Source organism: Myxozyma melibiosi (assembly GCF_037950935.1).
Source record: "Myxozyma melibiosi strain Phaff 52-87 chromosome Unknown BZA70scaffold_12, whole genome shotgun sequence".
In the NCBI taxonomy this organism is placed as follows: domain Eukaryota; kingdom Fungi; phylum Ascomycota; class Lipomycetes; order Lipomycetales; family Lipomycetaceae; genus Myxozyma; species Myxozyma melibiosi.
In genome coordinates, this window is record NW_027042926.1 from 58357 (window position 1) to 72297 (window position 13941).

At 51.3% G+C, this 13941-nt stretch overlaps 6 protein-coding genes across 6 annotated transcripts; 3 read left to right on the top strand and 3 right to left on the bottom strand.

The window, feature by feature from the left end:
- Nucleotide 1: 1 nt before the first annotated feature.
- On the bottom strand, nucleotides 2-1744 carry BZA70DRAFT_73887 (WD40-repeat-containing domain protein). Its single transcript, XM_064915372.1, has 5 exons — nucleotides 1518-1744; nucleotides 1407-1434; nucleotides 1245-1297; nucleotides 1094-1181; nucleotides 2-1034 (listed from the first exon to the last, which is right to left on the bottom strand). Exons 1-5 carry the CDS (start codon nucleotides 1532-1534, stop codon nucleotides 219-221), a joined length of 1002 nt encoding a protein of 333 aa, XP_064766311.1. The 5' UTR covers nucleotides 1535-1744; the 3' UTR covers nucleotides 2-218.
- Nucleotides 1745-2138: 394 nt separating this feature from the next.
- On the top strand, nucleotides 2139-5191 carry BZA70DRAFT_283282 (peptidase family M41-domain-containing protein). The gene is made up of 3 exons (XM_064913417.1): nucleotides 2139-2416; nucleotides 2480-2793; nucleotides 2855-5191. The coding sequence occupies exons 2-3, from the start codon at nucleotides 2547-2549 to the stop codon at nucleotides 4972-4974; spliced, it is 2367 nt and encodes a 788-aa protein (XP_064766312.1). The 5' UTR covers nucleotides 2139-2416; nucleotides 2480-2546; the 3' UTR covers nucleotides 4975-5191.
- Nucleotides 5192-5791: 600 nt separating this feature from the next.
- On the bottom strand, nucleotides 5792-8240 carry BZA70DRAFT_74615 (uncharacterized protein). The gene is made up of 3 exons (XM_064915375.1): nucleotides 7934-8240; nucleotides 7478-7791; nucleotides 5792-6199 (listed from the first exon to the last, which is right to left on the bottom strand). Exons 1-3 carry the CDS (start codon nucleotides 7946-7948, stop codon nucleotides 5947-5949), a joined length of 582 nt encoding a protein of 193 aa, XP_064766313.1. The 5' UTR covers nucleotides 7949-8240; the 3' UTR covers nucleotides 5792-5946.
- Nucleotides 8187-11161, bottom strand: BZA70DRAFT_74265 (SPOC like C-terminal domain-containing protein). The gene is made up of 6 exons (XM_064915374.1): nucleotides 10962-11161; nucleotides 10724-10898; nucleotides 10366-10669; nucleotides 9290-10312; nucleotides 8825-9234; nucleotides 8187-8769 (listed from the first exon to the last, which is right to left on the bottom strand). The coding sequence occupies exons 1-6, from the start codon at nucleotides 10989-10991 to the stop codon at nucleotides 8534-8536; spliced, it is 2178 nt and encodes a 725-aa protein (XP_064766314.1). The 5' UTR covers nucleotides 10992-11161; the 3' UTR covers nucleotides 8187-8533.
- An 18-nt stretch (nucleotides 11162-11179) lies between these two features.
- On the top strand, nucleotides 11180-12282 carry BZA70DRAFT_260147 (uncharacterized protein). Its single transcript, XM_064910875.1, has 2 exons — nucleotides 11180-11629; nucleotides 11688-12282. The coding sequence occupies exons 1-2, from the start codon at nucleotides 11327-11329 to the stop codon at nucleotides 12015-12017; spliced, it is 633 nt and encodes a 210-aa protein (XP_064766315.1). The 5' UTR covers nucleotides 11180-11326; the 3' UTR covers nucleotides 12018-12282.
- Nucleotides 12283-12369: 87 nt separating this feature from the next.
- BZA70DRAFT_74926 (uncharacterized protein) lies at nucleotides 12370-13940 on the top strand. The gene is made up of 4 exons (XM_064915378.1): nucleotides 12370-12796; nucleotides 12860-13388; nucleotides 13440-13696; nucleotides 13762-13940. Exons 1-4 carry the CDS (start codon nucleotides 12521-12523, stop codon nucleotides 13840-13842), a joined length of 1143 nt encoding a protein of 380 aa, XP_064766316.1. The 5' UTR covers nucleotides 12370-12520; the 3' UTR covers nucleotides 13843-13940.
- The last annotated feature ends 1 nt before the right edge of the window (nucleotide 13941 follows it).

A 13941-nucleotide genomic window follows, 5' to 3' on the forward strand; every position in this document is an offset into this window, starting at 1 on the left:
AGAAGGAAAGAGATGTTGTGAACGATAATAATCCGAATTATTATGCGACTATAAACGACAAAGATTTTGAAACGACGATACAAAACATCAAAAGTACAACCCAAATTGCGCGTGAAAAAGGTACATTACATGAATACTAGCGATAACTTATGATAGAACGGTTTTTTATTTTCTATCTTTCTCCACTCTCTCCCGTATCAAATTTTGTTTAGCGCTTTCTAGTTCTCCGGGCGCATACGCTCGACGTCATACAAAAAGTCATAGTACGACTTGTCGAAATGATGCACGCGAACGTATCCGTCCTCACCACCAGAGGCAAAGCCAGTGCCGGCCGGGTGGACGACGATGTGGTTGAGAGGGCCAAAGTGACCCTTGAGACGGCCGATTTCGTCTTCAAAGATCTTGTGGTAGAATCTGGCTTCGAACTTTCCTTGTCGGCTTGTGGTGGTGGTCACGTCCTTTGCGTCCTGGCCACCGCCGAGGATGATGAAATCCTTCTTTGGGGTGATTGCGCCGGTGTTGAGGGGCGCGTCAGCGGTGTAGGTCTTCATGATCTTGAGGTTCTTGGTGTCGAGGATACGAGCGGTCTTGTCCTTGGATGTGGTGATGAAGTAGGTCATGTCGGGCGCGAACTGCAGGTCAGTGATTTCCTTGTCATGCACGGGCACGTTCTTGAGCAGCTCTCCGGTCTTGCCGTCGTACTGCGAGACCGAGCCGTCGGCGTGGCCGGCGATGATGTATTTGCTCAGATATGAGAAACCGGCTTTTGTGAACTTGTTTTCGGGCGAGGTGATTGTCAGGATCGGCTCCGTCGCCTGCTTGGCTTCCAAGTCGATGACGAACGGGTAGACGTGGATCGTTCCCTGGAAACCCATTCGCGCTTCGGTGACGACGAGCAGTCTGTCGGCGTCCTCGTTGAAGGTCGAGACCTTGACGGCGGTGTTGAACTCCCAGGTCTGCAGGCAGCGGCCGGTGCTGACTTCCCAGAGCTTGACGGTGTTGTCGGCAGCGCCGGTGACGAGAAGGGTGGAGGTCTAGGGTGGGTTGGTTAATATACATGCGCGGGTTCGGTCAGATGATGATTGAGGCATACCGGATCAACGTCGACATCCCAGAGGGCACCCTGGTGGCCCATGTAAGTTCCTAACCGTTCACCGTTGTGTGAGTAGTACACATTGACACTATAACGAGATATTGGTTAGTATCTGGAGACTGGGACTTGCTTGACAGGGGATGTCTCTTACATCTTGTCACGAGCGGTGGTGAACAGTAAATCGCCCTCTCTGTTGTATTTGAGCTGTAGTATGAGATTTGTTAGAGTTGTTCACAGAAGTAGATGGTCAATTATGCTCGTTTGAACAGAAACTGAGTTATTGTTCGAAGATATATCAATATAATGGCCGTACCTTGGTCAATGGACGCTCATGTCCTTTCCTATACACGATCACGAGTTAGCACACGCACTATCTACATCCCTGCCCGCCAGCAGCAGCCAAGTAATAGGAGATGCAACATACAGCAGAATCGGCCTCATGCTTTCTGATTGTTATAAAAGAGATATTCGGGTTGAGGGTGGTTGAAGAGTGCAAAAGCTCAGGATCTCGCGATTGGCGACGGCACAAAATTTTGCGAACCTGCGCAAAAGGAAAAAACTTTTGGACGCGCACGTGTCACTCTAACGTTCACGTGACCTGTTGCTGCTGTGCGTAGTGTGGTTTGTGTGGACTGCTACGGGCGTTGTTTTTGGTTGTTGGTTATTTGTAGATAGAAGTTGGATGTAATTGAGTCTTGTTATTTTGTCTGTTTGGTTGAGAGCAGGTTGGTGGATTAGTTGGGTGTGTTTACTGCGGATATGACTGTTAGAAGAGCGTGAACATCTACTTCTACGCTGTCGTCACTGTAGATACTACGCCCGACAGCTCTTCGTCCACGTCTCCAGCTCCTCCGTGAGCCATCCCCCGTCCATCAACCGCACCTCGAGACTGTTCGTAAAGACCCTCGACTCTCGCTCTCGCTCTCGACGGACGTAGCGCGCTTCCTCGGAGTTGAGCAGCTCAGGCCTCCGTGAGCCGTTCTGAAGCAGATTCCGTAGGTTCTTTAGGGCTTCAACTGCGCAGCTATTTTTGCGGTGGCGCTGGTTTTTGACCATCAGCGCATCTTCTGACCATCAGCAGACTCAGCTCGTGGATCCGCTTTCTTCAATCTACTCTGCGATCTTCTTGAACGGAGTTATTTGGTATGTGTATTGCTATGTGATTTGCTTGATTGATCGTCTACTGCCGGTAGAGTGCTTTTGCTTCTTCTGGAGTGTTGTCGCGGATGATTCAACTGGTGTTCGCGCTGTGCCTTCTACGAGTCATCATCGTCAGACCAACCGCATCTTTAGCAGTGTGCAGCTAGAACCCGCCGGTGGAAGGTGTCAGCAGACTGTGCTGTCTAACCCGTCCTTTTTTCATCATCACTAACCGCACACCTATAGCATTTCGCCCACGCGAACCCGCAAATCGATCGGTAAAGACATCCAAGAAGATTCCATCGCATAGAGCATGTCGCGAGGAGCTCAATCGCTCCTGCGCAACGTCGCCCGTCTTGCGTCTCGCGACGTAAGACTGTATTCCACAATTGGCTGCAGTCGCCCTCTGTCTTTCGATTCCAGCTCGCTGCTCCGCAATCGTCTTCCGAGCACCCGAAGCAACGGTCTTTTGAACAACAGTCTCTTGCTGCAGAGTGCAATTAGATCGTATTCTTCAAAGAAAGATGATTCGAAGGAGGATAAGAAATTGACACCCGAGGGTATGTACATATTTCACAATTTGCAATGGTGACTCAAGAGTCAAAGCTAACATTATCACAGAGGAAGAAGAGGAAAAGTTGGCACAAGCCCGCCGCCGGTTGAACGAGGAAATCGACAAGGTTAGACGTTCGGCAGAAGATTCGAAGAATTCGAAGAAGGATGATGAACAGGAAGAACGATCAAACGACCGGAAACCAAACATCAACAGGGTCGACATCAAGATCCCGCCCCTGTCACCGAACCACTTCGTCATCATGGGCGTCATTTTCTACATCATCTACCTTCTCCTTGAAGGACCCGGCGGACGCGAGTTGACCTGGCAAGAGTTCCGAGTCTCGCTGCTTGACAAGGGCTACGTCGATCGTCTGACGGTTGTTAACCGCCAGTTTGTTCGCGTGACCCTCAAGCCGTCGGCCGACTCGGTCGCTCTGTCTTCTGCCTGGTTTTTCACTATCGGATCTGTCGAGTCCTTTGAGCGCAATCTCGAGGAAGCGCAGAACGATCTCGGTATCCGCACTACTGAGCGCATCCCCGTCAACTACATTGACGAGCGTGGAATCATGAACACTCTTCTCGCCCTTCTTCCTACGGTCATCCTCGTCGGTGCCTTGTGGTGGATCGGCAGACGTCAGGCTGGTGGTGCCGGCGGTGCCGGCGGTTTGTTCGGAGTGAGCAAGTCGCGCGCTAAGCTTTTCAACCAGGAGACTGATGTCAAGATGCGCTTCAAGGATGTTGCCGGTATGGACGAGGCCAAGGAAGAGATTATGGAGTTTGTCAAGTTCTTGAAAGATCCTCAGAAATACGAGCGCTTGGGTGCTAAGATCCCTCGTGGTGCTATTCTCTCTGGACCTCCTGGTACTGGTAAGACTTTGATTGCCAAGGCTACTGCCGGTGAGGCCGGTGTCCCGTTCTTGTCTGTTTCTGGATCTGAGTTTGTGGAGATGTTTGTTGGTGTTGGTGCTAGCCGAGTCCGCGACTTGTTTAGCACTGCGCGCAAGCTTGCTCCCTGTATCATCTTTGTTGACGAAATCGACGCGATTGGAAAAGCTCGCTCGCGTAACTCGGCTATGGGCGGAGGAAACGATGAGCGCGAGTCTACGCTCAACCAGTTGCTTGTTGAGATGGACGGTTTCCAGACCTCGGACCACGTTGTCGTGCTCGCGGGTACTAACCGCTCTGATGTTTTGGATCCTGCGTTGATGCGACCTGGTCGATTCGATAGACATATCGCTGTCGATCTGCCTGATGTTGAAGGCCGCAAGGCTATTTTCATGGTGCACCTGGGCAAGATCAAGACGACGCTTGATCTTGATGCTCTTTCGGGCAAGATGGCTGCGTTGACTGCCGGTTTCTCTGGTGCCGATATTGCAAACTGCTGCAACGAGGCCGCGTTGATTGCCGCGCGCCGTCTGGCTGATTCGGTCGGGATGGAGCACTTTGAGGCTGCTATCGAGCGTGTGATTGCCGGTATCGAGAAGAAGTCGCGCGTGTTGACAAAGGAGGAGCAGCGCACGGTCGCGTACCACGAGGCCGGCCACGCCGTGTGCGGATGGTACCTTGAGTGGGCTGATCCGTTGTTGAAGGTGTCTATCATTCCTCGCTCGATCGGTGCTCTTGGATACGCTCAGTACGCGCCTGCGGACACGATGCTCTTGTCTGAGCAGCAGCTGATGGACAAGATGACTATGACTCTCGGTGGACGCGTGTCTGAGGAGATGCATTTCCCGACCGTGACCTCTGGCGCGTCTGACGATTTGAAGAAGGTGACGCGTATGGCGACGATGATGGTCACCAGCTTTGGCATGTCAAAGAAGGTTGGACTGGTGCACTTTGACGAGAACTCGAATAGCTTCAACAAGCCGTTCTCGGAGGAGACCGCGTCGCTGATCGATGTCGAAGTCCGACGGATCGTGAGCATCGCGCACGAGACGTGCGCCAAGTTGCTGAAGGAGCATAAGAAGGACATCGAGCTGATCGCCGAGGAGTTGCTTTCGAAAGAAGTGATTTCTCGCGAAGACGTCCTCCGTCTGCTCGGACCGAGACCGTTCAAGGACCGCAACGCCGCGTTCGAGAAGTATGTCATGGGGAAGAGCGATAAGGGTGACGATGCGCCGCCGCCGCCGTCGGTGGAGGAGCCTCCTGCGCCTGCGCCTGCGCCTACTCCCGCGCCTGCTGCTTAAGAGTCGAATAGATCTTTTGTTCTGTGCTTTGTTCCAGCTCATTATTTCTGTGAGTGGGAGATATTTTGCGATTTTGTTGATATATATTTCTCTATATTTAAAAAAAAACTTTTTGTAAATAGTAGTCTAAGAGATTGTGCTTTTGTTGTATATTTGTAATACTATCGTCAATCCGAATGAATGCATAAGTTAGAGCTTAGAATTACGTAGAAGAGAAAGTAGATGAGATAAGATATGAATTTGGCTAAAATAGCATATGAAGAAAAAGAAAAACAACTGCTGAGTGAAACGAACTAATTGATACTGACTGATACTGAATTATGAATATGTAAAGAAACGCAGGCGAGGACAAAATAAGGTAAAAACGAGCAATTCGAAAAAAAGAAGGAGGAAGAAGAAGGAAGTGTATTCCTTAATCGACGAGAATAGAAAGAATAGATGGAAACAGACAAAAAAAAGAAACGCAAAACACAGACACGGACACTTAAACACCTTTGGCTAAAGATAAAAAATCAAACGGGACAAGGAAAGATAGTGATTGATGACGATTGAAAAGACGATAGAAAAGAGAAACAAAGACGGTCGGTATACTGAACCCCCGAGAATGATGATATCGTTTTTCTCTTGTTGGTCGGGATTCTTGTTGCGGTGCAGGGTATGCATTGCAACAGAGAACAACCAAGGGGGTCTGTAAGGTCCTTGTTTGTCGAGAAGAAAAGAAGAAGAAGACGTAAATCAATAAAAAACCGGGAATAAGCGAACGGTGAAGTTGGGAAAAAGGCGTAAACAGTTGAAACACAAAAGAAAGCTGCTACACTTTGATCTTGCAGTTCCTTCTAGACAATGATTGATGATGGGAGAAAAGCACGCACGACGATGACGAATAAATAGATAAGATACCAACTCAAAAGAAACACAAAACACAATGACTTGAAAGCTCAAAAAGTAAAAAAGAAGAGAGAAAGACGTGTGCTATTCCTCCATCTTTCCAAAGACACCGACGTCGTCGCTCTCGTCGTCGCGCATGATCATGTCATCTTCGTCGTACATGTTATCATCCGCCGAGTTCTCGCGCGACGAGCGGCCGTGGTGTGCCCGCAGCTCCGCCAGCTCGTCCTCCTCGGTCATGGAGACGAGGATGGAGGCCGCCTCGAGCAGCTGGACCTGCTGGTGCTTTGACATTAGCAGTTTTGAGGTCATGTTCCATTCCGGGGTGTGTTCCCAGCTGTAAGAGTAGGATTGCAGGTTAGTAATCGATAAATAAGCACAGGGCTCTGTTAGTTGGCAGTGGGGCAGTGGTGAGTTTGTGACTCGGGCACGCCATAGATAGCGGAAGTGAGAGGGTAAGGGTATAATGTCCGAAGAGGGAAGGAGAGGCAGCGCCCAAAGAGGCAGGAATGGCTGGCGCATCAGTGACTCAGCGCAGAGATAGAGAGCACGGACGATCGCATTCAGCTAACGCCGGTCCGAGCGCGCTGATCCCCACAGCGGTGTGAGAGGAGGGCAGGAGGCAGGGAGGGAGAGAGGGAGGACGAGGGCGGAAGACAGCGGGCGAGGCGAGACGAACAGGAGAAGAACAGGACGAATGAAAGCAAAAAGCAAGCGACGGGATACTAAAACAGCAGCGAGTAAAAATAACCAAAAACTAAAAATAAGCTGCGATTTCGAAAGCAGAGCCGAGTGCTGCGAGAGCGCAGAGGAGAAGGTGCCGATACCCTATCCCGGACTGCTGCTCGGCTCCGTTGGAAGTTGCTGAATCCAGACGCGGCATTAAACCGAACTCCGGTCGTCTGGCATGTCCTTTTGCGCAGGCTGTTGATCACCAGTACGCTGTTGATGTGTCAATGAGTAGAGCGTACGCGCTCTTTGTTGTGTAGTGTTGTGTTGTGTCAATGGAGCACAGATGTTGTGCTGTGTTGGTGTTGTGCTGCGTAGACTCATCAGAGAGAGATAAAGAAAATTCCGACACGGAATTTGTAAATTGCGTGCCAGAAAATTTCGAGCGGACGGTTCTGTCCGGCTGCGGTGGGTCGGCGTGCCACGATAAGCACGAAGGAGCAGAAAAATGTAGAAATAGAGATAGAAAGAAGAATAGAAGAAAAATAGGAATAGGAAAGAAAAAACAAAACACGGAAATTTGGTGGGACTGCGATGGAGGAGGGGAGGAGTACCCCGCTCGACAACGACAAAAGGTTGTCCCGGTCCGCGTGGGGGACCACTCACTCGATGAGGGTATCAAAACAAATCGTGAGGAATAAGAAATCATGAAGAAGAACAAAAAGACGCGTTGTGGATTGATTGATGGAATGAGAAGCGATGGGTGGGTGCTGCGGATGCGCCTGAACAGGTAGCTGCCAGCTGCTGATTGCGGACGCAGCAGCTGCAGCCCAGATCACAGATGGTCGGAAGGAGGGTATTTGAGGTTTTTCAGGTAGAGATCACCGCGGTTGCCCCACTGCCAATAACAAAAATACAACATAAGAGAGAGAAGAAGGAGACTTACAGGTGTTTTGTGAGGCAGCTGATGTGTTTGTAGCCCTTTCCGCAGGCTTCGCACTTGAGCTCCTCTTTCAGCCGGCCGGAGGTGGACTCACCCTCGGAAAAGCGGCGGGCGGCAAGCATCCGTCGGGAGAGGGTGGATGTGCCGAGAGAGGAGGAGACGGAGGAAGGAGGAGAATTGAATGAGAGGGAGGAGGAGGAGGAGGCGGAGGAGGACATTGTCATGTTGTGGGCGTGGGTGCGCGCGCCGGGGATCTGGTAGGGCGAGACGGAGACGGAGGACCGCCGCCGGGAGGAGGAGGATGGCAGTGAGAATTCCTGGATGGGGTTAGAGAGGCAATGCAATTGAGGGAGATGAGAGGTGAGGAGAGGAGAGGAGGAGAGGTGGTGAGGAGGAGAGGAGGAGGAAGAGGACTCGGCCGCATCGGACGCGCTCGCAGTCGAAAGAAGGAGATCATACCGATATGGCAGTCATAAGCGAGACGACGCTGAGAGAAGAGAGAAGTGGTTCTTGATGATTTGAAGTAGATACCAACACAAGTGCAGCAGGAAGAGCAGAAGACGCAAAGAAGAAAGAAGAAAGAAGGAAGAAGTCTCGAAGACAACAAAAATTTCGAATTTGAGGAGTTGCCAGCGAGGCGAAGGACGAACCGAACAGAATAATTTCGAGACCTTTTGCCCGGGCCACGGGGTCACTTGGGTCACATCAAGTCACAAATTAGGTCACATGTCTTACTCGCCCGATCGGGAAGTCGTGGCTGGATCCGCCCGTTTCCGGATGCTTCAGTGCTGGAATGGGAGGTGCAATGACATGGCCGCCAACAGATGCGGATGCTCTTGTGCAGTTCTAGCAGCTGTTTTCAGGATTAGAGAAGATGAGAAGTGAATAGCTGTGCGCAGAAGAGTGAAGACCATGCACTGCGTCATTCTCTGCGTCTCTGCGTCTGCGCCTGCTCGTCATCTGACCGCCTGTCCGTGCGGCCTTCCCTGCCCGCCTCGGCTTCTGCGACGCGTCAACGATCATCAAAACAAACAACGCGTTCTAATTATACAAACATTCTCACTCTCCTCCAAACTCTCTTAGTCCCTCCGCCTCAATCTCTGCCTCCAACCCGGCCCATCGCCCGCTCATTCCTTGCGCGTCCACCAACCGCGTCAGATACTCCTCATACCACCCTTTCTCGTCCATCTCCTGCGCAACCGTCTTCAGTAGCCGCACCTCACCCAAAACCTCCTCCGCCGTCGTCTCCTCGCTCTCTAGTAGATTCATAATGTACTCTCCTGCTCTCGTAAAAACTACCACCCCATCGTTAGCTTGTAGAACAACATCATCTCAACACTCAATACTCACTCTGCACCAGCTTCTCCTGCGCCTCCCTAACCTCCACCTCTAGCTTATTCCATTCCCCAATCGCCCGCACAATATCAAACCTCTCTTCCTCCACCCGGCTCCGCTTCCTACTCCCCTCCAGCAACGCCTCGAGATCCAACTCCGCCGCCTTCCTCTTCACCCCTTCACCATGATCTTTAGCCTTCAACGACTCGCGTTTCTCAACCTTCTTCACATTCAGCACTTCAATCAAGTGCCTCGCAATATCAGACACCGCGTCCACCAAGTACGGCGGCGGCTGGCTGTCCTCCACCAGCGACTCTGACAGCTTCGGAATCGGTGCCTTCGGGTCTATCGCGCGATCCAGAATCGCGCGCTGGATCCTCGCATTCACCGGATTATACTGCTTCCCGGGCGCGACGTACTCTTGCCTTATCCCATAAGTTAGCACAAACCCGACCATCTGCACCTCATAACCATACTCACCCCTCCGGATCTTCCTCCGCAGCCGGAAGTCCATCCGCCAGCCGCGAGATATCCATCGCCTTCACATACTGTCTCATCGCATCCACCATCTCATCGGTCGGCAACCGATGATGCTTCGTCAGCACTTTTCCCTTGATCGTACGCACCGTCTTCAGCGACGAAAACCTGTAATCCCGCACGTCCTCCGCAAACGGGAGTTCGGTCTGCACCAGCCCTTCAAACTTCCGTTGGCCGTCGACGATATCAATGTCCGGCACAAGCGCGACCATTCGCGGGTCGCCCGATCGCGGTACAAACCGCGCAATCGCATACAGCCCGCTTTTCTTCATCGCGTGGATCAGACTCGACAGCGCGAGCGCAGACACCGCTGGATCGTTCTCGGTCGCGACTATGAAGCTAGATGGGGACATCAGCATCCATGGTTTAAAATCCGAGAGCGTTACAAAGCCGATTATTTCGAGACATGGGTCAGCTGTGTACCGCAGAGACTCGTACTCGTCGTCTTCAAACGTCACCAGCGACCTTCCGTATCTGTACGCCTTCTTCAAGTCGCCTTTTGGTGCTTCGACAGCCTTCTTCTTTTTCTCTTCCTTCTCCCCCTCTTCCTTCTCGCCATCTTCATCTTCCTCTTCTTTCATACGCACAAAGTATTTAGTCTCCCACTCCAACGCTCGCGGCTTCGCGCTGTCCTCCGCCTCTTCTCGGTACGCTTTCGTAGACGGCGGCACAGCTCGCTGAATGTATAGAAATCTCTGCACGTCAATCGCAATCGCCTCGTCCTCAAATTTACCATTATAGTCACCCAGCGTGAGCAACCCGCGATATGTCGAGACCGAAGCAGTCTTTTTGATCGTGGGCTGATCTAGTTTTCGGTATATATCTTCATAGTCGAGCAATTGAATCTCCACGTTTGCTTCTTTCGCGGCTCGCACAAACTCTTGTAGTTTTGCATAGTTGTCGCGCTGTAGAGCTGTTATTTTGTCGTTTTTCTGGTTTAGGTCGTCTGGGCCTATTCCCACCGTCCTACAGCGCCGGATTAGCTTGTGTACTTGTTCTCTGATACTCAATTCACTTACAGTATCCTGAGCGATACACCATCTTTCGCTATCTTTGCAGCGATTTCCTCCATATCCGAAAAATCCGCCGACGAGTTGCAATTCGACACAATCTCGATATTCTTGATAAACTTCTTGTGCTGGCAAAAGTCGCCCGTCATTTTGAGCGCGATCAACAGGCCCGAGATTATGTCTCCTTGCACGTCGTCGGTCGACGGTGGTATGAGCTGCGAAGGAAGAGTGCGGAAGTCGGAGAGGAGGAATTGCTTGAGCGGGTGCAGGACGCTGATGTGCTCGTATCCTTCGTCGAGCTCGACCGCGCTTTCTGCAGGCTGTCGTCAGTACGCGCTTCGATGAAAATCACACACGTCGTCAATACCTTCGGTGCCCACGCCAACAACTCCGACGTAGTCAGTCTTGCGGCCGCTGGCTACCTTTGCACCTATCAGGGAATACACATACGGCCGGAATGCCTCGAGATCGGACTGCCCCTCCGCGACTGCCATGTTGCTCGCAGCCATGGGGTATCCGACGTCGAGCACAAATACGGTGGTCTACACTGTCAGCACGCGCTCTGTACGTGATGTATAACGCGTAGACAGCAATCCTGCACTCACCTCTTTACTTCCCGGACGTGGTCTCGCCATGTCTTCTCGTGTATCTTATATCTAATCGCTCTCTGCGGTCACCTTCGACTATCGACTCTGATCCAACCTCGTCTGTTCACGTGCACCCGCGATGAGCCCCACGAGACCCGCTGCTTACACATCTCTCTAAACTCTAAATATTTTCCGCGACAAAAGACTTCTGGAAACTTTTCGTCGCTGGAGAACAAACGGACTCTATTTTATAGCAGAGAATATAATTGCAAAAGGGTGGATAGTTGCCGATCTGAGATAGAAAGAAGACTCTATTCAGGCCACATATACACGTCGACTCGGTTTGTTGTAAGCCGATCTACCGCTCTCTCTCTTCTCTTCCAATGTCAAACTTCCTCCGCGGTCTATTCGGCAACGGGAACTCAACCACTTCAACCACCTCCTCGCCACAGCAGCCCTCCACTCCGATCTCACAACAACAGCAGCAGCAGCAGCAGCAGATAGACAGCAGCAGTCCAGGGCCGTCTTCTGAAGAGTTCGCAGTCTCGGTCGAGGATATTATTTCGCCTATTACTGGGGTTAAAGCGTCGGCTGGGTCACTTTATCCACTACCTGCGGGACTCGATACGCCGCAAGAAAAGATCGAAAACAAGAGTTTTTACGACGAAGCAAAGGACTATACTATGGTGAGTCGACTGTATCTGCAATCTAGATCTAGCTTTGGCCGTGCTAACAACTCCTCAGAGTCATCCCATCATCATCGGAGCCGGCATCGCCGCCCTCGCCTTCGGCGCCCGCGTCGGCATCCGCGCGATGCAACGCTACCGCAACATGCCCGCCGGCGCGGGAGCTGCGCGGAAATTCCTCAAGGGCGGGTTCGACCCGAAGATGAACTCGAAGGAGGCGCTGCAGATCCTGGGGCTGACGGAGTCGACGCTGACAAAGTCGAAGCTGAAGGAGGCGCATCGGCGGATTATGTTGCTCAATCACCCGGATCGCGGTGGGTCGCCTTATGTTGCGACGAAGATTAACGAGGCGAAGGATTTCTTGGAGAAGAGGGGGAGACTGAGGTGATTGAGTAGATAGGTAAAGGGCGTAATGTGCCATGAAGCAAAGATGAAAGAAGACGTTTTTGATTCATCCTGCATTACATTGTTTGATTTCATATTTGATTTCTTCAGATTGACCAGCTCGGGCAGCAGAGAGCTGACTATGTTTTGCCGTATCAGCTTTATCATAGCTCATGTAGCGTCCTGATTTCATCTAAAGCTGTCGTATCTCGACTCTGTATATAGTGTTTTGTTTTATTTAGTTTCTACAACAATCTTCTTATATTGTCAATCGTATTCTATGTAGCTGCAGTGTGCATGATATCCTGTGGATATTCATGTTGATTGTGTTGAATCCTGCACTGCTGTGGATGGGTCGGACCTTCAATTTCACTGGCAAAAAAAGTCTATTCGAAATTCAAGATACGTCGTCGATGACCACCGTTCGCGCCTTCACAGCCATCGCAATTGCCCAATTCCCTCTGCCCAGATATCAAAAGAACATAGAGAAAAAAGGCAGATAGAGCAATGACTTTTCTCTGTCTCCGAGCAACCCGCTCAATACCAATCAAATGCCAAACCCAGCGCCAACTCCTCAACCGGAGTCTACCCAGACTCATGCTCACGACACCGTCGCGCCGAGGATTTAGCTCGTCGAGGCCAGCTAGCGTGGACGCGATGCAGGTATTCAACAGGGAGGTCAAGCGGAAACAGCGGGACCGGGCGGCTATGAATGCGGAGAACAGTCGGACGGTGGATTATTTGCGGAACGAGATTGCTAATCGGTTGATTGAACGGATGCTGGTATGACTTCTACTTGTTTGCTTGCTTCTCGAGTGATATGGAAACTGAGATGATTTGATATAGTTGATTGCGCGACGCCATGAGGTAATGGTAGACATCGGCGCCGGCGCGGGAAGCGTCGAGCAAGCCATCGTCGGGCCGCGCGAGGATCCGAAGGACGACGGCGTGATGCAGTCGCGAATCGGGAGGATAATCATGACCGAGATGGCGAGCAAATTGCTCTACCGAGACGCAGATCCGGAGGCTTTCCCGTTCAACAAGCAGCTAGACATCACGCGCCTGACTCTCGACGAGGAAAACCTGTTCACGCCCGAGCTTTTGCAGGCGATCAAAAACACGCCGGGCAAGTTGGAGCCGTATAGCGATTACTTGTTTGAGAACTCTGTGAATACGGTGGTGAGCAATCTGTCGGTTCATTGGGTGAATGATCTCCCCGGCTTGCTGCAGAGGATAAAGTACATGCTGGTGCCGGATGGGATGTTTATCGCGAGTATGATGGGCGGAGACTCGTTGTTTGAACTGCGGACGTCGCTGCAGATTGCGGAAATGGACGTGTACAATCGTGTTGCGCCGCGATTGTCTCCATTAGCAGGTACATTTACTCCTATATATCTGACTTCTGTGCAAAGCTGACTGGGTGTAGACGTGCGCGACATGGGCAACCTTCTCCAACAAGCTGGCTTCAATCTGATCACGATCGACGTCGACGACGTGATTGTTTCGTTCCCAGACATGATGTCGCTGATGAAGGATCTACGGGATATGGGCGAAAGCAACGCGGTCCTGAATCGCCCGCATTATCTGCCGCGCGATCTGATTAAGGCGGCCGAGAAGGTGTATAAGGAGATGCATGCGAACGAGGATGGCTCGCTTCCTGCTACGTTTAGAATTATTTACATGGTGAGTCTACTTTGATACTATAGTCCCCTGGTGCGATTGAGAAAAGATGCTAACGACGGGCTTAGATTGGATGGAAACCGAGCGACAACCAGCCCAAACCGCTAGAGCGCGGCACGGCTGACGTCAGTTTCAAAGATATCCTGTAGATCGTACATAACTAGTTACCTCTTGTATATAAAATATAGACAATTTGTAAATATCCCTACAGAATTGTAAAATAGCCTTGTAGATGATGATGGGAGCGG

Excerpts from the sequence above, each read along its gene's own strand:
- BZA70DRAFT_73887 (XM_064915372.1), bottom strand. Across the intron at positions 1,182-1,244 it reads ACCACCGCTCGTGACAAGAT|TGTCAATGTGTACTACTCAC; the intron begins GTAAGAGACATC and ends ATCTCGTTATAG. Across the intron at positions 1,035-1,093 it reads GGGATGTCGACGTTGATCCG|ACCTCCACCCTTCTCGTCAC; the intron begins GTATGCCTCAAT and ends AACCCACCCTAG.
- BZA70DRAFT_283282 (XM_064913417.1), top strand. The coding sequence starts at position 2,547 with ATGTCGCGAGGAGCTCAATCGCTCCTGCGCAACGTCGCCCGTCTTGCG. Across the intron at positions 2,794-2,854 it reads TAAGAAATTGACACCCGAGG|AGGAAGAAGAGGAAAAGTTG; the intron begins GTATGTACATAT and ends ACATTATCACAG.
- BZA70DRAFT_74615 (XM_064915375.1), bottom strand. Across the intron at positions 6,200-7,477 it reads AGCTGCCTCACAAAACACCT|CTGGGAACACACCCCGGAAT; the intron begins GTAAGTCTCCTT and ends CTACTCTTACAG.
- BZA70DRAFT_74265 (XM_064915374.1), bottom strand. The coding sequence starts at position 10,991 with ATGGCGAGACCACGTCCGGGAAGTAAAGAG. Across the intron at positions 10,899-10,961 it reads CACGTCCGGGAAGTAAAGAG|ACCACCGTATTTGTGCTCGA; the intron begins GTGAGTGCAGGA and ends CTGACAGTGTAG. Across the intron at positions 8,770-8,824 it reads GCAGGAGAAGCTGGTGCAGA|TTTTTACGAGAGCAGGAGAG; the intron begins GTGAGTATTGAG and ends ATGGGGTGGTAG.
- BZA70DRAFT_260147 (XM_064910875.1), top strand. The coding sequence starts at position 11,327 with ATGTCAAACTTCCTCCGCGGTCTATTCGGCAACGGGAACTCAACCACT. Across the intron at positions 11,630-11,687 it reads AAGCAAAGGACTATACTATG|AGTCATCCCATCATCATCGG; the intron begins GTGAGTCGACTG and ends ACAACTCCTCAG.
- BZA70DRAFT_74926 (XM_064915378.1), top strand. The coding sequence starts at position 12,521 with ATGACTTTTCTCTGTCTCCGAGCAACCCGCTCAATACCAATCAAATGC. Across the intron at positions 13,389-13,439 it reads GCGATTGTCTCCATTAGCAG|ACGTGCGCGACATGGGCAAC; the intron begins GTACATTTACTC and ends GACTGGGTGTAG. Across the intron at positions 13,697-13,761 it reads CGTTTAGAATTATTTACATG|ATTGGATGGAAACCGAGCGA; the intron begins GTGAGTCTACTT and ends CGACGGGCTTAG.